Here is a 26,230-nt window from a genome sequence, read left to right as displayed (position 1 = left end):
TGCTGCTCCTCAGATCTGAACCATTTTTGTCTTCTTCCTACCTATTAAAATAGAAAGTCTGTATTCCAAGGCTAATCCTGCCTGCCTTCTCTGGACCTACAGTACTGATTCTCCCTTCTCTCTGGGTATCAGCAACCTGTCACTCACTACTAGAATCTTCTTCTCAGCAATCAGACATGCCCAAGCAAATCTCCATCTTCCAACAATCAACCAACCAAACAGCGAAACACTCTACCTATTTCCAACCATCTTCCTCCCCTAGTGACCACCCCATCTCTCTCTCCCCCCACACTCCGACCAAATTTCTTGAGTTATCTAAACTCTGGCTTCATTCTCTCAGCTATGATTCTAAGTCCTGACATCTGTCTTGGCTTGAACCCAGCCATATGACCTTGGGTGATTAACTTCTTTATGCCTCATTTTGATTTTCTGTAAAAAATGGGAATGAGGTGAGATGACTACACATCTCATCAGGTTGTTGTAATGTAACAGTCCACATTAAGCACTTGGCACAGCCTCTGTGCTCAGTGTTAGCTGTGGCTACTATACAACTTTATCTTCTGCCTCACTATTATAAGCAAGTGACTTTCAGTAAGGTCCCTGAGTCACTATATCAAATGAACAATATCCAGTTCTTTTTTTTTTTTTTTTTTTGAGACGGAGTCTCGCGCTGTCGCCCAGGCTGGAGTGCAGTGGCCGGATCTCAGCTCACTGCAAGCTCCGCCTCCCGGGTTCACGCCATTCTCCGGCCTCAGCCTCCCGAGTAGCTGGGACTACAGGCGCTGCCACCTCGCCCGGCTATTTTTTGTATTTCTTAGTAGAGACGGGGTTTCACCGTGTTAGCCAGGATGGTCTCGATCTCCTGACCTCGTGATCCGCCCATCTCGGCCTCCCAAAGTGCTGGGATTACAGGCTTGAGCCACCGCGCCCGGCCCAATATCCAGTTCTTATCTCCCTTCCTTTTTCAGCATCCTTGGAGATTGTTCCCTCCCCTTCCAAAATCTCCTCATTATCTCCCTGCCCTTCACAGGTACATCCTTAGCCTCCTTTGCAGGCGCATCTTCCTCTACCTAGCCTCTAAATTACTAAAATTTCTCTTCTCCCTCTAGAGTCTCTCACATATCTATGGCTTCAAATATCATCTACACTGATGACTTCCAAATCTCTATTTCTAGCCTTTTTTCCCAGCATAGATCCAAATGCCTACTCTACATTTTTATTTAGATATCTCAAAGGCACAAACTCATTATCTTGCCCTGTTTTATTTAATTCTCCTCTGAAACATATTGTATCTGTATCTCTAATGCTTATTTATTCATTCATTTACCAAATTATCTATTGAGTACCTACTATGTTCCAGACATATTTCTACATGCTATGTTATAAATTATTTCAGGCAGCTTATAACTAGTAGGCAAATATAAAATGAGGTAAGTGGGATCAAATATTAAATAAACCAAACATGGGAACAAAATAAGTTGAGGTGAGGTTATAGCTTTATACCAATGGCTTATAAATCTACTATAGATGAGACTTCAATATTCTGTCAATTCCCAAGCAGCCAAAGGGGTGAGGGATATCTTGCAGTTACTCTACATGATACCCACGAGAGACAGAGAAAATAAAAGTAATTACTCAGAACAACTAAGAAAAACTAAAAATTATCTGGACATTAGGATAAGACAAGATTGTTCCCACGAGGCCTGCATTAAGAGGTCTCTGTGTGAGGTCATCCAGATTACCAGAGAGAGGTATTACTTTCCCAATCTGGAAAGTGGTTGAACTGAGTGGCCTTCAGAGGTTAAGTAACTTGTTTGACACCAGTCACAAAGGTAGTAAATGGCAGGGCCAGGATTCAAACTCATGTATATCTGGCTCCAAAACTCATGTTATTTCCATTACTCCAAAGTGCATTTTAAAAATAAATACTGCCCCCCTACTCCATGCCCAGCACTGAGTCAACAATAGATCTCTACATACAATGTCGATAACAGAACAACATATGACATCGCAAAAGCTCTGGATTTTAAAGATCCCCTGGCAGTTTCTGTGCTTTCAATTTAAAGACATATGAATGGGGGAGGGAAGCAGAACATGAAGTATTAATAAACACCGTAAAATCATTACCTGGTCCCTTAAGTAGCCTCTGAAGTAAGGGCAGTGGGGGGAAAATTACAGTGGATTTTATTTTTTTTCCCCTCGTAATAGATTGTACATTTCAAGAGCTAAAAGGGTATGAAATTTTAACGGAATTTTTAATGTCTTTCTAGGTTTTATGATACCACAAAGAGATCATCTTTGTTCTCCTCACCACAAGAACAGATGGGTAGCAAGGGTGGTGGCTCCATGACTCACTACCTCCTCACGCCCGCAAAGACTGTCTAAGCAGCAGGCAAACTTCTGGGATCAATAGGGTTCACAGCAACGCAGTGTCTGCCAGCAAACCTTGGAGGAGGCCATTAGTCAACTGGTGACCTGCCACCCTGACCACTGCAGCCCTCTGATGCAGATTCTCAGAAAGGTTAGCTGGTGCTGGGAAACTTAAAAGGTCATGGGTATCTCGGAGTCAAAACTCCACAGAACCAGAGCGAAGAGTACTGCAGAGGAGCTACAAAGTCAGAGGTAAGGGCCACAATGGAGGCCAAAGTCACCACCTGCTAGCTGTGTGACCAAGAAAAGCTAAGCAGAAGAGCTACAATGTGTCACATGGAATAGAGAAGGCCAACCATTGGGAATGGCTGCCTTTCAAGAACACTGAAATAAATGACCTCTAAATGGATGACAATAATGGCATGAGGTCAGACGTCCAACTGAGATCCAGAAGCAAGTCCCAAGTCAATAACTTTCACAAAGCAAGGAAAAATAAATCCAAAACTGAATTGTGAATTTTGATGTGATTAAGACACATGAAGTTTTGCAAGGTATCATACTGTTCACTCATTCTTCTAGAATTTCAGAGGAGCTGAGATGGTTCCAATTTACTGGACAGCTACATCTTCAGCCCTCTTCTCCTTGTGCTTTTTCAAAGACAGAGAGGGAGGAAGGAACCTCTGAGGCAGCACTTATCTTCTGTCATCTTGAATAATCTCAAGTCAGCATTGAGGAGGGGGATGTCAGACAACTCTCAATTAAAATCTAGATCTATAATTTGCTAATATTTTGACCTTGGGCAGGCAATTTGATGTGACAACCCAAAACTATTCAACTGCTTCTTAAATTCACTGGCTTTAAATTATGTTTTCCATCTGGAGCATGATGTCAGTGCCTTTCATAAATGTGAGGCCCAGAATGAAACATGTGACTTCAGGTATCACTGGACTAGAACTGGGACTCTTATTGAACTTGGTCTGAGAACTGCAGCTGTATCAGCGCAGCCCAGGCCGGGAGACTGCAGCTTCATGGACAGATGTGCAGGATCTAGAGCAGACCTGTCTCTGGCTCCATTACTCACTGTGTGACCTTGAGCAATTTACTTAACCTCTCCTTGCCTTAATTTCCTCATCAGTAAAACGAATATAGTAGTACCTGTCTAGACTGGTTAAAGGCATTAAACAAGTTAATATCTATAAAGCACCTAAGCAAGACTGATTAATTTTGGATAGGGACGAGTGCTAAGAATAAAATACAACAGGGAAATGGAATACTGCTGAAGTAGAAGAAGGGACTGTTTGGGTGGTAAGGGGAAGCTCTTCTCTGATGACACTGAAGCTGAGATCTGAACAAAGAGAAAGAGATAGCCCATGTGAATATTTTGAGAAGGGCCATGCCAGACAGAGGGCAGAGTTAACGCGAAAGCTACATACACTGGAAATGTCTGAGGGACAAAAAGAAGGTTATTGTGGTTGGATGATGACTACGTGGGGGCATGGTAAGCAATAAAAGTCAGAGAGAGATCACGCAAGACTTTGTTGAATATGGCAAGGAGTTATTTTTTTTTCCCAACTGCAATGGGAAGCCACTGGAGGAATTTAAGCCGGAGAGTAACATGATCTGATTTACATTTTTAAAATATCACTCTGGCTGCTGTGTGGAGAATGGATTATCAGAGGGAAGGACAGAAACAGGGAGACCATTTATGAGGCTAGCACACAAATCCAGCAAGAAATAAAACTATTTTGAACTATGATACTAATAGTGAAGAGGGGCAGGAATGCCTCATTCAGGGTCCACTTTGGAGCAAAGCAGAAAGGACTTGTTGATAGGTTAAATGTAAGGTATAAGAGGAAGAAGAGAAGCATCAAGAATGACTTCTAGGTTTGGGTCCTGAATGACAGGGAGAATTGTGACACCTTCTACTGAGATGGAAAAGACCAAAGCTCATCAATTCTGGCTTCCCCAGGTGCAAAACTGAAATAAAACCTATTTTACAAGTTTGGTGGAAGAAAAAAATATGATAGTGCATGAAAAGAAATACTCTTCTAAGTTGTAAAGCACTGTAGGAACATTAACCATTATTAATTAACTAGTTATTATTACCAACATATCCTGTATTTTTTTTATTTGCCTGTGGATATGCACCCCTCTTTTCATGGAAAAAAGCTAAAGACCGCCAGTCATGTGGACCTGACGAATTCAGGAAAACCCTTAATTTCAATTAAGATGACTCTCAAGGAAGGCTTGTGATTATGAAATGTGATTATAATTTAGAAGCAGAAATCTAATTAGTTTTATTGTATCTTGGTTGGAAAAAGGTTGTGTGAATCCAAGGATGAAGCTCAGAAAAAAAAAAAAAAAAATCCCAAACCTAGAAGTTGGCAATAATTACCTGGGATTATTCAAGGGGTTATGGTCTTTGGCAGATAACCTACCACCTAGAGAGAAATTTGAATTCAGAGGAATGGACAATCATTATGGTAGTAAGAACTATCATTTTCTGAAGATTTACTATATGCTAAGAGCTTTACCTGCATTATTACCTTTAATCCTCATGATATACTTATTAATCTTCATAATCTACTAACTGAGGCTGAGAAAGATCAAGTAACTCACCCAAAGTTACATAAGCAGAAATTTCATTACAGATGACAGTCGGAATTGAAGTCAAGTCCATGTGACCCTGGTGACCAATCTCTTAACTATTAACAAGGCAACCATTAACATATTGCTTATTTATTCTAGTTTATCTACATCAGTCACTTAAGGGCTTGATCAGTGTATTCCTAGATCCAAATGTCTCTGACTTGGGCAAAGTCCAGTTCCTACATTTGCATGACTGAAGATTGGACAATGGATTGGGTGAACTCACCTACATAAATCTTTCTTTCCTTGACATTCTTCTAGTGGTTAGCCTCCTTCAAATGTCAGTATCCAGACTGGCTAAATGTCCTCACATTGCTGAAAAACTCAAACAGGAGAAGTGGCAGGGAGGAACAGAACCACCACAGGACCAGGGGTCAGAAGACCTGGTTTCTGGTCTCATTTCTGTCATTAAAATGCTGCAGCACCAAGGAAATTCACCTCACATCCCTGAGCCTCAGTGTTTTATCTATAAAATGAGTGCATTACAGCAAAATCTCTATGATCCCTTTCAGCTCTGACAATCACTGATTCTCCAGCAGTAGGAAGAGAAGTTGGGGGTGACCTCACTTTGGGGGGACTTCCAATTATCTTTCAGATGCCATATTGAAAGGAGGAACAGTTCCAGAGCAAAACCTCTGAAAGCTATTACCTTGTATCACCATGATGTGGTCAACACTACTCCTTTGCCCTTCTGGCTCTTGGCTATTCCTGGAAGGGCCAGCAGCTGAAAACAGTACTTCTGGGAATCTAAGGATTGGGAACACAGCGTTGGAACAGAGTGATGCAGGAGTGAATATTCCTGTCCTCCAGGTGCCAAGGTGTACTTACAAATGGTAAGAACCAACATTTCTACCAGCTTCATAAACCACACTGCCCTGTGACATCTGATATCACATTCCAGCTTCACAAAAAACCTTTATGGAAGGGAGGGTAGCTAAGGCGCAATGTATGTGATTTTAAAAAAGAAATGGGCTTACCCCACCACCAACCCCCACCCACCCCACACACACAGCTTCATAGGAGCCACAAACATTCTAAAATGACTCCTAATGCCCTCAAGTTTTATTTATTGCATTGGCAGGAGTAGTAATTAGAGCCATCTCTTGAAAGGAATGGAGTGAATCTTGCCATGTTGAGTCTCTAACCGGTGGCCCCATCTTTGAGGAAAGTTAGAAGTTCCATTAGAAACTAGCCTCCCATCCACTCTCCTATCTTGCCCACCACCACTCCTCTCCACCTTGCTTCAGGTCCACTATGCTCCATCCACACCCAACAGTTCACACACATCCTACACTCTTCCATGCCTCCATGTCTGTGCCTGCACTGTTTCTTCTGCCTTGGAAGACATTTCCCCTCTCTTCTGGTAAACTACTACTCAAATTTTCCAGACACATAAAACGCCATCTCATGAGAAAATTTCCTTGATACCACCACCAGTGCCAGTGACTGCCTGCTCTGCTTCTCCATGGCACCTTGGATGTCTGTAGACTTACTGAAAAACCTTGAGATTACTCATTCATTTACCCGCCCCTACCCCTAGTAGACATGAGGTCCCCAAAGGGATGATGAATTCACTTTTGTGTCCCTAGTACTTAGCCCAGCAACTGGCACACAGGAGACACTCAGGGAGTGTGGCTGGATGGATGCATGACTGGAAGGATGGCTAACTGGCATGGAGACCTCCAAGTCATTCTTTATCAGGCAGAAATTCGATACTAAACAGTAAAATAAGGCATCAATACTCAGAGGATAGGTACTTGCCTTCAGATAGGTACTTTCTGAAGATTTACTGTATGCTAAGAGCTTTACCTGCATTATTACCTTTAATCCTCATGATATACTTATTAATCTTCATAATCTACTAACTGAGGCTGAGAAAGATCAAGTAACTCACCCAAAGACCTAGTTCTGTTACTTAGACAGGAATGAGAAGGATGATAAGAGGATAAGGTAAGATCAAAAGCTCAGGGTGACAGGCAAAGGCAAATCTCAGTCCAGAGTACCCACAGGGATGGCCCCTATATTACTCCATTTTCGCACTGCTATAAAGAAATACCTGAGACTGTGTAATTTATGAAGAAAAGAGGTTTAATTGACTCACAGTTCCACATGGCTAGGGAGGCCTCAGGAAACTTACAACCACGGTGGAAGGAGAGGGGGAAGGAAGGCAGGAGATAGCAAGAATAAGCAAGGACAATCCCAAATGTTTATCAAACAATCAGATCTCCTGAGAATTCCTTCACTATCAAGAGAAGAACACTGGGGAAACAGCCCCCAGAATCCAATCACCTTCCACCAGGTCTCTCCCTTGACATGTGTGGATTACAATTTGAGATGAGATTTGGGTGGGGATGCAGAGCCAAACCATATAAGCCTCCCTCAGGACAAGGGAGGTAATGGTGTGATGGGCCCCATTTAGCCTAGAAAAGGCTGGGATTACCTGTAGTTAAATATTTCTCCAGAGCGCCCAATATAAATTAGAAAAATTGGCACTTATATCACATGATACAAAGATGAAGCAGCACTTCAGCAAAACTCTGTGATGACAGAAATAACTGAATTATCTGGCTCATTCACAACAAAATGAAAAACAAGCCACACACTATAAAGAACGAAGAGATGAATCCTTGTAAACATGTCCAGTTTTACTGGAAAAATTCAGAATATTGAATATTAATTGCCCTAAACGGGTTTTACAACATCCACAACTATGTATGCCATCACTGGATTCAGGCTTCCAGCACTGGACATAATGCATGTTGTTGCTAGAAACCTCTATGGTTTGTTTACAAAAGGGAATTTCCTCTTCTTTCCCTAAAATGAAGTAGTATTTGTGTGAATGCTCCCATTTCCTGCTTTAAAATCTCCCTTATTCCATCCATGGGAGAAGGAATCACCCAGCTGGATCCCTGAGACTTAAAAGATTGTATAATAGTATCCATGAGGCCATGTTAAATGGGAAATGGGGTCACAGGCCTGAAGTGGAGTCCATGAAGGCTTGGCATGTATCTCTCTGATGGTTTGAATGCCCCCTTCAAAAGTCATATTGATATAAAAAAAAGTTCAACATCACTGATCATTAGAGAAATGCAAATCAAAACCACAATGAGATACCATCTCACACTAGTCAGAATGGCTATTAAAAAGTCAAAAAATAACACATGCTTGTGAGGTTGTGAAGAAAAAGGAATGCTTAAACACTGTTGATACACTGTTGGTGCGAGTGTAAAATAGTTCAGTCATTGTGGAAGACAGTGTGGTGATTCCTCAAAGACTTAAAAGACGGAAATACTATCTGACCCAGAAATCTCATTACTGGGTATACACCTAAAAGAATATAGATCATTGGGGGCGGAGCAAGATGGCCGAATAGGAGCAGCTCCAGTCTTCAACTCCCAGCGCCAGCGACACAGAAGACCGGTGATTTCGGTATTTTCAACTGAGGTACTGGGTTCATCTCACTGGGGAGTGCCGGACGATCGGTACTGGTCAGCTGCTGCAGCCCGACCAGCGAGAGCTGAAGCAGGGCGAGGCATTGCCTCACCTGGGAAGCGCAAGGGGGAAGGGAATCCCTTTTCCTAGCCAGGGGAACTGAGACACACAACACCTGGAGAATCGGGTAACTTCCACCCCAATACTGCGCTTTGAGCAAACAGGCACACCAGGAGATCATATCCCACACCTGGCCGGGAGGGTCCCACACCCACGGAGCCTCCCTCATTGCTATCACAGCAGTCTGTGATCTACCGGCAAGGCAGCAGCGAGGCTGGGGGAGGGGCGCCTGCCATTGCTGAGGCTTAAGTAGGTAAACAAAGCTGCTGGGAAGCTCGAACTGGGTGGAGCTCACAGCAGCTCAAGGAAACCTGCCTGTCTCTGTAGACTCCACCTCTGGGGGCAGGGCACAGTAAACAATAACAAAGCAGCAGACACCTCTGCAGACCCAAACGACTCTGTCTGACAGCTTTGAAGAGAGCAGTGGATCTCCCAACACGGAGGTTCAGATCTGAGAAGGGACAGACTCCCTGCTCAAGCGGGTCACTGACCCCTGAGTAGCCTAACTGGGAGACATCCCCCACTAGGGGCAGTCTGACACCCCACACCTCACAGGGTGGAGTACACCCCTGAGAGGAAGCTTCCAAAGCAAGAATCAGACAGGTACACTTGCTGTTCAGAAATATTCTATCTTCTGCAGCCTCTGCTGCTGATACCCAGGCAAACAGGGTCTGGAGTGGACCTCAAGCAATCTCCAACAGACCTACAGCTGAGGGTCCTGACTGTTAGAAGGAAAACTATCAAACAGGAAGGACACCTACACCAAAACCCCATCAGTACATCACCATCATCAAAGACCAGAGGCAGATAAAACCACAAAGATGGGGAAAAAGCAGGGCAGAAAAGCTGGAAATTCAAAAAATAAGAGCGCATCTCCCCCGGCAAAGGAGCGCAGCTCATCGCCAGCAACGGATCAAAGCTGGACGGAGAATGACTTTGACGAGATGAGAGAAGAAGGCTTCAGTCCATCAAATTTCTCAGAGCTAAAGGAGGAATTATGTACCCAGCGCAAAGAAACTAAAAATCTTGAAAAAAAAGTGGAAGAACTGATGGCTAGAGTAATTAATGCAGAGAAGGTCCTAAAAGAAATGAAAGAGATGAAAACCATGACACGAGAAATACGTGACAAATGCACAAGCTTCAGTAACCGACTCGATCAACTGGAAGAAAGAGTATCAGCGATTGAGGATCAAATGAATGAAATGAAGCGAGAAGAGAAACCAAAAGAAAAAAGAAGAAAAAGAAATGAACAAAGCCTGCAAGAAGTATGGGATTATGTAAAAAGACCAAATCTACGTCTGATTGGGGTGCCTGAAAGTGAGGGGGAAAATGGAACCAAGTTGGAAAACACTCTTCAGGATATCATCCAGGAGAACTTCCCCAACCTAGTAGGGCAGGCCAACATTCAAATCCAGGAAATACAGAGAACGCCACAAAGATACTCCTCGAGAAGAGCAACTCCAAGACACATAATTGCCAGATTCACCAAAGTTGAAATGAAGGAAAAAATCTTAAGGGCAGCCAGAGAGAAAGGTCGGGTTACCCACAAAGGGAAGCCCATCAGACTCACAGCAGATCTCTCGGCAGAAACTCTACAAGCCAGAAGAGAGTGGGGGCCAATATTCAACATTCTTAAAGAAAAGAATTTTAAACCCAGAATTTCATATCCAGCCAAACTCAGTTTCATAAGTGAAGGAGAAATAAAATCCTTTACAGATAAGCAAATGCTTAGAGATTTTGTCACCACTAGGCCTGCCTTACAAGAGACCCTGAAGGAAGCACTAAACATGGAAAGGAACAACTGGTACCAGCCATCTCAAAAACATGCCAAAATGTAAAGACCATCGAGGCTAGGAAGAAACTGCATCAACTAATGAGCAAAATAACCAGTTAATATCATAATGGCAGGATCAAGTTCACACATAACAATATTAACCTTAAATGTAAATGGACTAAATGCTCCAATTAAGAGACACAGACTGGCAAACTGGATAAAGAGTCAAGACCCATCAGTCTGCTGTATTCAGGAGACCCATCTCACACGCAGAGACATACATAGGCTCAAAATAAAGGGATGGAGGAAGATTTACCAAGCAAATGGAGAACAAAAAAAAGCGGGGGTTGCAATACTAGTCTCTGATAAAACAGACTTTAAACCATCAAAAATCAAAAGAGACAAAGAAGGCCATTACATAATGGTAAAGGGATCAATTCAACAGGAAGAGCTAACTATCCTAAATATATATGCACCCAATACAGGAGCACCCAGATTCATAAAGCAAGTCCTTAGAGACTTACAAAGAGACTTAGACTCCCATACAATAATAATGGGAGACTTCAACACTCCACTGTCAACATTAGACAGATCAACGAGACAGAAAGTGAACAAGGATATCCAGGAATTGAACTCATCTCTGCAGCAAGCAGACCTAATAGACATCTATAGAACTCTCCACCCCAAATCAACAGAATATACATTCTTCTCAGCACCACATCGTACTTACTCCAAAATTGACCACGTAATTGGAAGTAAAGCACTCCTCAGCAAATGTACAAGAACAGAAATTATAACAAACTGTCTCTCAGACCACAGTGCAATCAAACTAGAACTCAGGACTAAGAAACTCAATCAAAACCGCTCAACTACATGGAAACTGAACAACCTGCTCCTGAATGACTACTGGGTACATAACGAAATGAAGGCAGAAATAAAGATGTTCTTTGAAACCAATGAGAACAAAGATACAACATACCAGAATCTCTGGGACACATTTAAAGCAGTGTGCAGAGGGAAATTTATAGCACTAAATGCCCACAAGAGAAAGCAGGAAAGATCAAAAATTGACACTCTAACATCGCAATTAAAAGAACTAGAGAAGCAAGAGCAAACACATTCCAAAGCTAGCAGAAGGCAAGAAATAACTAAGATCAGAGCAGAACTGAAGGAGATAGAGACACAATAAACCCTCCAAAAAATCAATGAATCCAGGAGTTGGTTTTTTGAAAAGATCAACAAAATTGACAGACCACTAGCAAGACTAATAAAGAAGAAAAGAGAGAAGAATCAAATCGACGCAATTAAAAATGATAAAGGGGATATCACCACCGACCCCACAGAAATACAAACTACCATCAGAGAATACTATAAACACCTCTACGCAAATAAACTGGAAAATCTAGAAGAAATGGATAATTTCCTGGACACTTACACTCTTCCAAGACTAAACCAGGAAGAAGTTGAATCCCTGAATAGACCAATAGTAGGCTCTGAAATTGAGGCAACAATTAATAGCCTACCAACCAAAAAAAGTCCAGGACCAGATGGATTCACAGCTGAATTCTACCAGAGGTACAAGGAGGAGTTGGTACCATTCCTTCTGAAACTATTCCAATAAATAGAAAAAGAGGGAATCCTCCCTAACTCATTTTATGAGGCCAACATCATCCTGATACCAAAGCCTGGCAGAGATACAACAAAAAAAGAGAATTTTAGACCAATATCCCTGATGAACATCGATGCAAAAATCCTCAATAAAATACTGGCAAACCGGATTCAGCAACACATCAAAAAGCTTATCCACCATGATCAAGTGGGCTTCATCCCTGGGATGCAAGGCTGGTTCAACATTCGCAAATCAATAAACATAATCCAGCATATAAACAGAACCAAAGACAAGAACCACATGATTATTTCAATAGATGCAGAAAAGGCTTTTGACAAAATTCAACAGCCCTTCATGCTAAAAACGCTCAATAAATTTGGTATTGATGGAACGTACCTCAAAATAATAAGAGCTATTTATGACAAACCCACAGCCAATATCATACTGAATGGGCAAAAACTGGAAAAATTCCCTTTGAAAACTGGCACAAGACAGGGATGCCCTCTCTCACCACTCCTATTCAACATAGTGTTGGAAGTTCTGGCTAGGGCAATTAGGCAAGAGAAAGAAATCAGGGGTATTCAGTTAGGAAAAGAAGAAGTCAAATTGTCCCTGTTTGCAGATGACATGATTGTATATTTAGAAAACCCCATTGTCTCAGCCCAAAATCTCCTTAAGCTGATAAGCAACTTCAGCAAAGTCTCAGGATACAAAATTAATGTGCAAAAATCACAAGCATTCTTATACACCAGTAACAGACAAACAGAGAGCCAAATCAGGAATGAACTTCCATTCACAATTGCTTCAAAGAGAATCAAATACCTAGGAATCCAACTTACAAGGGATGTAAAGGACCTCTTCAAGGAGAACTACAAACCACTGCTCAGTGAAATAAAAGAGGACACAAACAAATGGAAGAACATACCATGCTCATGGATAGGAAGAATCAATATCGTGAAAATGGCCATACTGCCCAAGGTAATTTATAGATTCAATGCCATCCCCATCAAGCTACCAATGAGTTTCTTCACAGAATTGGAAAAAACTGCTTTAAAGTTCATATGGAACCAAAAAAGAGCCCGCATCTCCAAGACAATCCTAAGTCAAAAGAACAAAGCTGGAGGCATCACGCTACCTGACTTCAAACTATACTACAAGGCTACAGTAACCAAAACAGCATGGTACTGGTACCAAAACAGAGATATAGACCAATGGAACAGAACAGAGTCCTCAGAAATAATACCACACATCTACAGCCATCTGATCTTTGACAAACCTGACAAAAACAAGAAATGGGGAAAGGATTCCCTATTTAATAAATGGTGCTGGGAAAATTGGCTAGCCATAAGGAGAAAGCTGAAACTGGATCCTTTCCTTACTCCTTATACGAAAATTAATTCAAGATGGATTAGAGACTTAAATGTTAGACCTAATACCATAAAAATCCTAGAGGAAAACCTAGGTAGTACCATTCAGGACATAGGCATGGGCAAAGACTTCATGTCTAAAACACCAAAAGCAACGGCAGCAAAAGCCAAAATTGACAAATGGGATCTCATTAAACTAAAGAGCTTCTGCACAGCAAAAGATACTACCATCAGAGTGAACAGGCAACCTACAGAATGGGAGAAAATTTTTGCAATCTACTCATCTGACAAAGGCCTAATATCCAGAATCTACAAAGAACTCAAACAAATTTACAAGAAAAAAACAAACAACCCCATCAAAAAGTGGGCAAAGGATATGAATAGACATTTCTCAAAAGAAGACATTCATACAGCCAACAGACACATGAAAAAATGCTCATCATCACTGGCCATCAGAGAAATGCAAATCAAAACCACAATGAGATACCATCTCACACCAGTTAGAATGGCAATCATTAAAAAGTCAGGAAACAACAGGTGCTGGAGATGATGTGGAGAAATAGGAACACTTTTACACTGTTGGTGGGATTGTAAACTAGTTCAACCATTATGGAAAACAGTATGGCGATTCCTCAAGGATCTAGAACTAGATGTACCATATGACCCAGCCATCCCATTACTGGGTATATACCCAAAGGATTATAAATTATGCTGCTATAAAGACACATGCACACGTATGTTTATTGCAGCACTATTCACAATAGCAAAGACTTGGAATCAACCCAAATGTCCATCAGTGACAGATTGGATTAACAAAATGTGGCACATATACACCATGGAATACTATGCAGCCATAAAAAAGGATGAGTTTGTGTCCTTTGTAGGGACATGGATGCAGCTGGAATCCATCATTCTTAGCAAACTATCACAAGAACAGAAAACCAAACACCGCATGTTCTCACTCATAGGTGGGAACTGAACAATGAGATCACTTGGACTCGGGAAGGGGAACATCACACACTGGGGCCTATCATGGGGAGGGGGGAGGGGGGAGGGATTGCATTGGGAGTTATACCTGATGTAAATGACGAGTTGATGGGTGCAGCACACCAACAAGGCACAAGTATACATATGTAACAAACCTGCACGTTATGCACATGTACCCTACAACTTACAGTATTATAATAATAAATAAATTTAAAAAAAAAAAGAATATAGATCATTCTATTATAAAGACACATGCACATGTATGTTCACTGCAGCACTATTCACAATAGCAAAGACATGGAATCAACCTAAATGCCCATCAATGATAGACTGGATAAATAAAATGTGGTACATGTACACCATGGATTATTATGCAGCCATAAAAAAAGAACAAGATCATGCCCTTTGCAAGGACATGGATGTAGCTGGAGGCCATCATCCTTGGCAAACTAACACAGGAACAGAAAACCAAATATCGCATGTTCTCACTTTTAAGTGGGAGCTAAAGAATGAGAACACATGGAATAACACACACTGGGTTCTTTTGGAGGGTGGAGGGCAAAGGGTGGGAGGAGGAAGAGGATCAGGAAAAATAACTAATGGGTACTAGGCTTAATACCTGGGTGATGAAATAATCTGTACAACAAACCCCCATTATACAAGTTTACCTATGTAACAAAACTGCACTTATACCTTTGAACTTAAAAGTTAAAAAAAAATGAACAAAAGCTCAGCACATTAAAACAAAAAGTCATGTTAAAATTTCATTGCCATTGGGACAGTATTAAGAGGTGAGACTTTTAAGATGTGATTAAGCCATGAGGGTTCTGCCCTCATGAATGTATTAATGCCATTGTCTTAGGAGGCACTTCTGATAAAAGAAAGCCCAGACCCCTCTTGCCCACTCTCATTCTTGTGTGTGCAGTCTCACACTCTTGCAGCCTTTGCCATGGGATGATGCAGCAAGAAGGCCCTTACCGGATTCCCAGAAGTTATTGGCACCCTTGGACACTGCAGCCTCCAGAACCCTGAGCTGAATTAAACTCTGCTGATTATAAATCACACAACCTCAAGTATTCTGTTATAGCAGCAGAAAAGAACTAATACTTTCTTCTTGAGCCACCCTGTACTCGGGCCTGTGGACTCTGAGTTCATAAATCAAGCTGATCAAGTGCAGCTTGCTTCAGGCAAGTATAGGTGGCTTCTTTTCTCTTTGTCTCAACTTATTGGCCAGCCAATGGGTGGATAAGTCAGTATTGCGCAGGTTCCAAAGTCTAGCCAGATTCCAACAACAGGTAGAAGATCCCTGAACTTTGATTCAGTGTGACCAAAGACAATACTGCACTCTTGCCTCAGGTGGCTCTGTTCAGGTGGCGTATCAACTTGATCGTGTTGGATAAGCTTTTTGATGTGCTGCTGGATTCAGTTTGCCAGTATTTTATTGAGGATTTTTGCACTTTTATGTCAACAGCATATACCTATCATTAGTTCATTGGTCAAGACTCTTTTTTTTTTTTTAAGACAGAGTCTTGCTCTGTTGAGCAGACTGGAGTTCAGTGGTGTGATCTCGGCTGACTGCAAGCTCTGCCTCCCAGGTTCACACCATTCTCCTGCCTCAGTCTCCCGAGTAACTCAGAATACAGGTGACTGTCACCACACCTGGCTAATTTTTTGCATTTTTAATACAGATGGGGTTTCACCGTGTTAGCCAGGATGGTCTCAATCTCCTGACCTCATGATCAACCTGCCTTGGCCTCCCAAAGTGCTGGGATTACAGGTGTGAGCCACCATGCCCAGCCAAGGTTCTTTACTTAAAATTTTTTTTTAATTATACTTTAAGTTCTAGGGTACCTGTGCACAATGTGCAGGTTTATTACAAATGTATACATGTGCCACGTTGGTGTGCTGCACCCATTAACTCGTCATTTACATTAGGTATATCTCCTAATGCTCTCTCTCCCCGCTCACCCCACCCCATGATAGGCACCAGTGTGTGATGTTCCTCGCCCTGTGTCCAAGTGTTCTCATTATTCAATTTCCACCTATGAGTGAGAACATGCGGTGTTTGGTTTTCTGTCCTTGCGATAGGTTGCTGAGAATGATGGTTTCCAGTTTCATCCATGTCCCTACAAAGGACATGAACTCATCCTTTTTTCATGGCTGCATAGTATTCCATGGTGTATCTGTGCCACATTTTCTTGATCCAGTCTATCAATGATGGACATCTGGGTTGGTTCCAAGTCTTTGCTATCGTGAATAGTGCCACAATAAACATAACGTGTGCATGTGTCTTTACAGCAGCATGATTTAAATTCCTTTGGGTATATACCCAGCAATGGGATGGCTGGGTCAAATGGTATTTCTAGTTCTAGATCCTCGAGGAATCGCCACACTGTCTTCCACAATGGTTGAACTAGTTTACAGTCTCACCAACAGTGTAAAAGTGTTCCTATTGCTTCACATCCTCTCCAGCACCTGTTGTTTCCTGACTTTTTAAAGATGGCAGTTCTAACTGCTGTGAGATGGTATCTCATTGTGGTTTTGATTTGCATTTATCTGATGACCAGGGATGATGAGCATTTTTTCATGTGTCTGTTGGCTGCATAAATGTCTTCTTTTCAGAAGGGTCTGTTCATATCCTCTGCCCACTTTTTGATGGGGTTGTTTGATTTTTTTCTTGTAAATTTTTTTAAGTTCCTTGTAAATTCTGGATATTAGCCCTTTGTTAGATGGGTAAATTGCAAAATGTTTCTCTCATTCTGTAGGTTGCCTGTTCACTCTGATGATAGTTTCTTTTGCTGTGCAGAAACCCTTTAGTTTAATGAGATCCTACTTGTCAATATTGGCTTTTGTTGCCATTGCTCTTGGTGTTTTAGACATGAAGTCCTTGCCCATGTCTATGTCCAGAATGGCATTGCCTAGGTTTTCTTCTAGGGTTTTTATGGTTTTAAGTCTAACATTTAAGTTAATTTTTGTATAAGGTGTAAGGAAGGAATCCAGTTTCAACTTTCTACATATGGCTAGCCAGTTTTCCCAGCACCATTTATGAAATGGAGAATGCTTTCCCCATTTCTTGTTTTTGTCAGGTTTGTCAAAGATCAGATGGTTTTAGATGTGTGGTATTATTTCTGAGGGCTCTTTTCTGTTTCATTGGTCTATATCTCTGTTTTGGTACAAGTACCATGCTGTTTTGGGTACTGTGGCCTTGTATTATAGTTTGAAGTCAGGTAGCGTGATGCCTCCAGCTTTGTTCTTTTGGCTTAGGATTGTCCTGACAATGTGGGCTCTTTTGGTTCCATATTAATTTTAAAGTAGTTTTTAAATTAACTTTAAAGTACTTTTGTCCAATTCTGTGAAGAAAGTCATTTGTGGCTTGACAGGGATGGCATCAAATCTATAAATTACCTTGGGCAGTATGGCCATTATCACAATATTGATTCTTCCTATCCATGAACATGGAATGTTCTTCCATTTGTTTGTGTCCTCTTTTATTTCATTGAGCAGTGGTTTGTAGTTCTCCTTAAAGAGGTACTTCACATCCCTTGTAAGTTGGATTCTTTGGTATTTCATTCTCTTTGTAGCAATTGTGAATGGGAGTTCACTAAAGATTTGGCTCTGTTTGTCTGTTATTGGTGTATAGGAATGCTTGTGACTTTTGCACATTGATTTTGTATCCTGAGACTTCACCGAAGTTGCTTATTAGCTAGGGAGATTTTGGTCTGAGACAATGGTGTTTTCTAAATATATAATCATATCATCTGCAAACAGGGACAATGACTTCCTCTATTTCTAACTGAATACGCTTTATTTCTTTCTCTTGCCTGATTGCCCTGGCCAGAACTTCCAACACTATGTTTAAAACGAGTGGTGAAAGAGAGGATCCCTGTCTTGTGCCAGTTTTCAAAAGGAATGCTTCCAGATTTTGCCCATTCAGTATGATATTGGCTATGGGTTTGTCATACATAGTTCTTACTATTTTCAGATACATTCCATCAATACCTAGTTTATTAAGATTTTAACATGAAGGGCTATTGAATTTTGTCAAAGGCCTTTTCTGCATCTGTTGAGATAATCAAGTGGTTTTTGTCTTTGGTTCTGTTTATGCAATGGATTATGTTTATTGATTTGCATATGTTGAACCAGCCTTGCATCCCAGGGATGAAGCCCACTTGATCGTAGTGGATAAGCTCTTTGATGTGCTGCTGGATTCGGTTTGCCAGAAATTTATTGAAGATTTTCACATTGATGTTCATCAGGCAGTATTGGTCTAAAATTCCCTCTTTTGTTGAGTTTCTGCCAGGCTTTGGTATCAGGATGATGTTGTCCTCCTAAAATGAGTTAGGGAGGATTCCCTCTTTTTCTATCGATTGGAATAGTTTCAGAAGGAATGGTACCAGCTCCTCTTTGTACCTCTGGTAGAATTCAGCCGTGAATCCATCTGGTCCTGGACTGTTTTTGGTTGGTAGCCTATTCATTATTGTCTCAATTTCAGAGCCTGTTATTGGTATATTCAGGGATTCAACTTGAATGGCTTAGTCTTGGGAGGGTGTATGTGTCCAGGAATTTAGTCATCTCTTCTAGATTTTCTTGTTTATTTGCATAGAGGTGTTTATAGTGTTCTCTGATGGTAGTTTGTATTTCTGTGGGATCAGTGGTGATATCTCCTTTATCATTTTTTAATGTGTCTATTTGATTCTTCTCTCTTTTGTTCTTTATTAGTCTTGCTAGCAGTCTATGAATTTTGTTGATCTTTTCAAAAAAATAGCCCCTGGATTCACTGATTTTTTTGAAGGGTTTTTTTGTGTCTCTATCTCCTTTAATTCTGCTCTGATCTTAGTTATTTCTTTCCTTCTGCTAGCTTTTGAATGTGTTTGCTCTTGTTTCTCTAATTCTTTTAATTGTGATGTTAGGGTGTCAATTTTAGATCTTTCCTGCTTTCCCTTGTGGGCATTTAGTGCTATAAATTCCCCTCTACACACTGCTTTAAATGTGTCCCAGAGATTTTTGTACTTTGTGTCTTTATTCTTATTGGTTTCAAAGAACATCTTTATTTCTGCCTTCATTTCATTATGTACCCAGTAGTCATTCAGGAGCAGATTGTTCAGTTTCCATGTATTTGGGCAGTTTTGAGTGAGTTTCTTAATCCTGAGTGCTAGTTTGATTCCACTGTGGTCTGAGAGATAGTTTGTTGTGATTTCTGTTCTTTTATATTTGCTGAGGAGTATTTTACTTCCAACTACGTGCCCAATTTTGGAATAAGTGCAATGTGGTGCTGAGAAGAACGTATATCCTGCTGATTTGGGGTGAAGAGTTCTGTAGACGTCTATTAGGTCTGCTTGGTGCTGAACTGAATACAAGTCCTGGACATCTTGTTAAGCCTCTGTCTCGTTGATCTGTCTAATACTGACAGTGGGGTGTTAAAGTCTCCCATTATTATTGTGTGGGAGTCCAAATCTCTTTGGGTGCTCCTGTATTGGGTGCATATATATTTAGGATAGTTAGTTCTTCCTGATGAATTGATCCCTTTGCCATTATGTAATGGCCTTCTTTGTCTGTTTTGATCTTTGTTGTTTTAAAGTCAGCTTTATCAGAGACTAGGACTAAAACCCCTACTTTTTTTTTGCTTTCCATTTGCTTGGTAGATCTTCCGCCATCCCTTTATTTTGAGCCTATGTGTGTCTCTGCATGTGAGATGGGTCTCCGGAATACAGCACACTAATGGGTCTTGACTCTTTATCCAATGTGCCAGTCTGTGTCTTTTAATTGGCACATTTAGCCCATTTACATTTAAGGTTAATATTGTTAAGTGTGAATTTGATACTGTCATTATGATATTTGCTGGTTATTTTGCTCGTTAGTTGATGCAGTTTCTTCCTAGCATCGACAGTCTTTACATTTCGGCATGTTTTTGCAATGGCTTGTACCAGTTGTTCCTTTCCATGTTTAGTGTTTCCTTCAGGAGCTCTTGTAGGGTAGGCCTGGTGGTGACAAAATCTCTCAGCATTTGCTTGTCTGTAAAGGATTTTATTTCTCCTTCACTTGTGAAGCTTAGTTTGGCTAAATATGAAATTCTGGGTTGAAAATTCTTTTCTTTAACAATGTTGAATATTAGCCCCCACTCTCTTCTGGCTTGCAGACTTTCCGCTGAGAGGTCTGCTGTTAGTCTGATGGGCGTCCCTTTGTGGGTAACCCAACCTTTCTCTCTGGCTGCCCTTAACATTTTTTCCCTCATTTCAACCTTGGTGAATCTGTCAATTATGTGTCTTGGGGTTGCTCTTCTCGAGCAGTATCTTTGTGGTGTTCTCTGTATTTTCTGAATTTGAATGTTGGCCTGCCTTGCTAGGTTGGGAAAGTTCTCCTGTATAATATCCTGTAGAGTGTTTTCCAGCTTGTTTCCATTCTCCCTGTCACTTTCTGGTACACCAATCAAACGTAGATATGGTCTTTTCACATAGTCCCACATTTCTTGGAGGCTTTGTTTGTTTCTTTTTACTCTTTTTTCGCTAAACTTCTCTTCTCACTTTATTTCATTAATTTGATCTTCAATCACTGATACGTTGTCTTCCACTTGATCAAACTGGCTATTGAAGCTTGTTCATGTGTCAGGTAGTTCTCATGCCATGGTTTTCAGCTCCATCAGGTCATTTAAGGTCTTCTCTACACGTTTATTCTAGTTAGCCATTTGACTAATCTTTTTTCAAGGTTTTAACTCCTTTGTGATGGGTTCAAATATCCTCCTTTAGCTCGGAGAAGTTTGTTATTACCGATCTTCTGAAGCCTACTTCTGTCAACTTGTCAAAGTCATTCTCTATCCAGTTTTGTTCCGTTGCTGGAGGGGAGCTGCATTCCTTTGGAGTGGGAGAGGCAGTCTGATTTTTAGAATTTTCAGCTTTTCTGCTCTGTTTTATCCCCATCTTTGTGGTTTTATCTACCTTTGGTCTTTGATGATGGTTATCTACAGATGGGGTGTTGGTGTGGACATCCTTTTTGTTGATGTTGATGCTATTCCTTTCTGTTTGTTAGTTTTCCTTCTAACAGTCAGGTTCCTCAGCTGCAGGTCTGTTGGAATTTGCTGGAGGTCCACTCCAGACCCTGTTTTTTGGGTATCACCAGTGGAGGCTGCAGAACAGCAAATACTGTAGAACAGCAAATACTGCTCCCTGATCCTTCCTCTGGAAGCTGCATCTCAGAGGGGCACCCGGCTGTATGAGGTGTCTGTCAGCCCCTACTGGGAAGTGTCTCTCATTTAGGCTACATGGGGGTCAAGGACCCACTTGAGGAGGCAGTCTGTCCAGTTCTCAGAGCTCAAACACCGTGCTGGGAGAACTACTGCTCTCTTCAGAGCTGTCAGACAGGGACATTTAAGACTGCAGAGGTTTCTGCTGCCTTTTATTCAGCTATGCCCTGCCCCCAGTGGTGGGGTCTACAGAGGCAGGCAGGCCTTGTTGAGCTAAGGTGGGCTCCACCCAGTTCAAGCTCTGCAGCCACTCTGTTTACCTACTTAAGCCTCAGCAATGGCAGATGCCCCTCCCTCGACCTCGCTCCCACCTCACAGTTCAATCTCGAAATGCTGCTCTAGCAGTCAGCAAGGCTGCATGGGCATGGGACCCACCAAGCCAGGAGCAGGATATAATCTACTGATGTGCCATTTGCCAAAAATGTTGGAAAAGCCCAGTATTTAGGTGGCAGTGTCCCGGTTTTCCAGGTATAGTCTGTCACGGCTTCCCTTGTCTAGGAAAGGGAAATCCCCCAACCCCATGTGCTTCCCAGGTCGAGGAAACCCATTTTAAAAGCAGCCTCCCTCCTCTCAAGAAACTGTCTCCTGCCCTTTACCTTCATTTCTGCCTCTCACTTACTAACTTCTTGGACTTGGAATTTACATTTATTCTTTGCCTGGCTTCCCTGGTCCCAAATAAAGGAATGATCTATAAGCTAATACACTGAATCCCTTCATATGACAAACCCTGTTAGTAATGCAAATAATCACTCTATAATTCAGCCATGCTGAACACATGAATTTTCATAAAGTGGGCTACCCCAATAGTAGAACAAAGAGATTTTCTCACAAATTAAAAAGGCAACTGGGGCATGCTGAAATGGCACCTGGATAATCAATTAGAACAGGTGGGATGTTGCTTATCTTCCTAAGGGTCCTTTCTCCCTGCTGATCTCTTCCTTCCTGTGTGCTTTTGATAGATGCTTAGGATTAGATAGGTAACTTGGGAATTAGTCATGTGGAACTAAAGGTCAAAATTTATTGACACATATCAGTTTGTTGGATGATTTCATTGAACACAGATCATTTTATCAGTAGGGCTATATAATCCCCTACCCAAAAACTGTGTTTCGTTTTTCTCCATCAGTTCTGAATATTAAGTCAATTTGCACAGTTTCAACTGTAAAGAAATTTCTATTCAACTGTAAAGAAATTTCTACTATATTCTTTCGATGCACAAAACTATTTTTCCTTACTTTGTATAATGTTCCCAAACCAAGCCATCCAAATACCTCCTTGAAAGAAGGCATTAGGTAGTAACATTTTAGCTTTAGAAACTTGCATGTAGTTACTTAAACCCTGTAAATTTTTTCTCCTGTCCTTGCAATACACCATATAAATGTTGCATTTGATCCTTAACTTACACTTCATAAATAATTCATTTAAAAAAAATTCCTCCATAAGACCATCAGTTGCTGAGGTGTTCAGTTTTCGGGGAAAGCATTTATTTACTGCATGGGCCCAGGAAGCCTGGTAAACACTTGGCTAAAAGCTCCACATGGAGCAAATTATGGTAATTGTATTAATGCTCAAATCCAGGATGCTCAATGCTCAAATCTGCTAAAAGGTTTTACACTATATTGTCCACATCTTGACGGGCAATGAGGCCATGGGAAATGTTTAACACTTCATAGGGAGGCTTTTGAGATTCATTTTTCATAGTTCCAAGAATTGCTAAAGAATGTCTAGAGGTAGCTTCCAGAGGAGTTTCTGAAAGTCACAACTGAGAATAAACAGCCTCTTAAATATCTTCTACTTTGGGTTCAGACTGAAACTACAAGCTCAGGTCCCCAGAAGTGAAAATCAAAGGAAACATCACACAATTAATTTTGATAAATGGGTAAGTTTTAATTCACGTACAGCAATATTCTGCTTAATGATATGTCTCCTTAGGACATCCATTAAAAATCCATTAACTTAACAGGGAAAAAATCTAATAAAGTTACTCTGGAAATTTTCTGCTAGATTAACATTATGGACTTCTAATGAATATTTCTTGTAGATACTGCTCCATTAGCAGAGCTAATATACTAATTAAACATGTGTCATGTGTGAGGCAGGAAAGAGGAGCAGAAAAATATAACAGTAATCAGAAAATCAGAGTTGAAGTTGTACTCAACTGCCAAAGATAATGTTAAAATCAGTAAATATCATTAAAGATTTTTAAAGCAAAGAGTGCCAACCTCCTAGTACAAACCATCTCAATATTTTAAACAAAAAGTCACTGAAATACGAAAATATGCCATGCCCTGTGCTAGGACAGGAAATACAAAAGTAAATAAGTGAAAATCCTTATGTCAAAGAGCTCACAGTCTAGTGAGGAATCAAGATACATAAACAGGTAATCAATATATACGCTAATAAAGCTATTTTCAACATACCATGGGAATATTCAGCAAAAAACAACTAATTTTTTGGAGGGCATATACATTTTACAAATCACTTAAACCATTAGGTAACTGAAGCTGAAATTTGTGTTCCAGTAAAATATTAGTTCCTTCCAGGTCCTCCCAGTGGGAGAATTTCAATCCTGACTTACCATTTATTGATTCCATGCCTGGTTAGGCAAGGTTACTAATCTCTCTGATTCTCATCTGTAAACATGCAACAGTGCTTTTGTCAGTAGTTGTGAGAAATATATAAAACAAGGTACATACAAGCACAGAGAAATGTGCTTGGGGCATAGAAGATGTACTTTACTACCCACATAGAAGGCCTTTTTACCTGTTCACAGCCTTGCCTTGTCCCGTGAACCTAATTTATAAAATTATTTTCCTAATACTGACTGGAAGCGGTCCATACACAGCCCCTTCAGTATGCTATTCCCAAGATACTCCTTACAAATATCTTCCTCGGTCTAGCCCAACAAATTTCTCTCTCTTTCTCTCTTTCTCTCTCTTCTTTTTTCCCCCCCTTCAAGACAGAGTTCTGCTCTGTCTGTTGCCCAGGCTACGGTGCAGTGGCACCATCTCAGCTCACTGCAACCTCCTCTGCCTCCCAGGCTCAAGCAATCCTCCCACTTCAGCCTCCGGAGTAGCTGACACTATTGACACGTGCTACCACGCCAGACTAACATTTGTATTTTTCTTGTAGAGATGAGGTTTTGCCATGTTGCCCAGACTGGTCCTGAACTCCTGGGCTCAAGCAATCTGCCTGCCTCAGCTCCCAAAGTGCTGGGATTACTGGTGTGAGCACCACGCCTAGCGCAATTTCTGATTCTATATTTCAATGCAGATTTTCATAGCATGTATCTCCACTCAGTTCATATAAATGTTAAGGCAAGAGCCTAATAGTCATGGCCTACCCGTCATAATTAACTCATTTGTCTTCGAAAAAGTAAACTTCATTCCTGTGTTTTAATGCATACAAAAACAACAAACATACAAACCACAATAACAACAAACCCACCAAGATCCTCCAGTGCACATAATCACTCTACAGATGTTTTATTCTTTTACCTATTTTGCTGTAATTATCTGCAACAAAGTCTTCCAAACCAATCATTTTCCAGAAACTGTCGTCCCAGCCTCTCTCTGCTGAGTATGTCCACTTACACACCAGGGAGCAGAGAGACCTAAGAAAACAGAAGAAATACAGAACTGATCATATGAGTGAGGCTTCCTTTATATTTTGCAAAATACCCATCCTGATATCTGCAGAGGTATTAAAGAAGTAGAATAAGCCAATGTAGATAATGACACATCCCTGCTTAGGTAAAAAGTCTTCACGGATACCTGTTAATTATGGATAGTACCTTCCTTCACTTTCAAAAGTCTCAGCCCTGGCTGGGCATGGTGGTGCACGCCTGTAATCCCAGCACTCTGGGAGGCCAAGGCAGGCAGAGCACTTGAGGTCAGGAGTTGGAGACCAGCCTTGCCAACATGGTGAAACCCCGTCTCTACTAAAAATACAAAATTAGTCAGGTGTGGTGGTGGGTGTCTCTAGTCCCAGCTACTTGGGAGGCTGAGGCAGGAGAATCGCTTGGACCCAGGAGGCAGAGGTTGCAGTGTGCCAACATCGTGCCACTGCACTCAAGCCTGGGCAACAGGGTGAGACTCTGTCTCAAAAAAAAAAAAAAAGTCTCAGTCCTTTCAGTCCTTTATTTGGATCCTGATTAAACAAACTGCATGTGAATATTTGTATTTACATCTATGTTTATAAGACATTTGTGAGATAATTAGAAATTACAACCTTGCTATTTGATAAAAATTTAATTATTATGAAATTTTAGATATGATCTTGGTAGTTGTGGTTATGTTAACAAAAGGCTCCTTATCATTTAGAGATACATACTGAAAATGTTTGCATAAGATGATATGGTCTCTGGAATGTGCTTTAAGTAATATGAGAAGGACAAGTAAATGGCATGTGGCTAAGGGCAGGATTGGTCATTGGTGGTTGTTGGGACCTAGTGATGGGTTCATGGGTGTTAATTATACTACTCTCGCTACATGTTCAAAAGTTTCTATGATTAAAAAAAAAAGTGTTTGACGTGTCTGGTGGAGATAATAAATGATACGATCATTCCAGTCTAAAGCAATATTTAGTAGGAGGAAGACTTGAATGCTGGATGCTTTCTTTTCCAGCTTCATTTCTCATTAATTCATCCTTAATATTCTATAGTCTAACAATAAAAGGTCACTTGA

The 26,230-nt window shown here is 41.0% G+C and overlaps 1 protein-coding gene across 20 annotated transcripts in view; it reads right to left on the bottom strand.

Annotated features, from left to right (window-relative positions):
- Positions 1 to 26,230, bottom strand: part of FGGY (FGGY carbohydrate kinase domain containing) — a 444,024-nt gene that overhangs the window by 266,695 nt on the left and 151,099 nt on the right. For all 20 annotated transcript variants that reach the window (XM_017961925.3, XM_017961936.3, XM_017961918.2 and 17 more), the window contains one exon: positions 25,043 to 25,158. In XM_017961925.3, coding sequence (XP_017817414.2) covers positions 25,043 to 25,158 — 116 coding nt within the window. The remainder of the gene's footprint in view (positions 1 to 25,042; positions 25,159 to 26,230) is intronic.

The sequence above is a fragment of the Papio anubis genome, chromosome 1 (genome assembly GCF_008728515.1).
Source record: "Papio anubis isolate 15944 chromosome 1, Panubis1.0, whole genome shotgun sequence".
Taxonomy (NCBI): domain Eukaryota; kingdom Metazoa; phylum Chordata; class Mammalia; order Primates; family Cercopithecidae; genus Papio; species Papio anubis.
The sequence above is the reverse complement of the archived record's forward strand: the minus strand, read 5'-3'. Positions and strand labels throughout refer to the sequence as shown.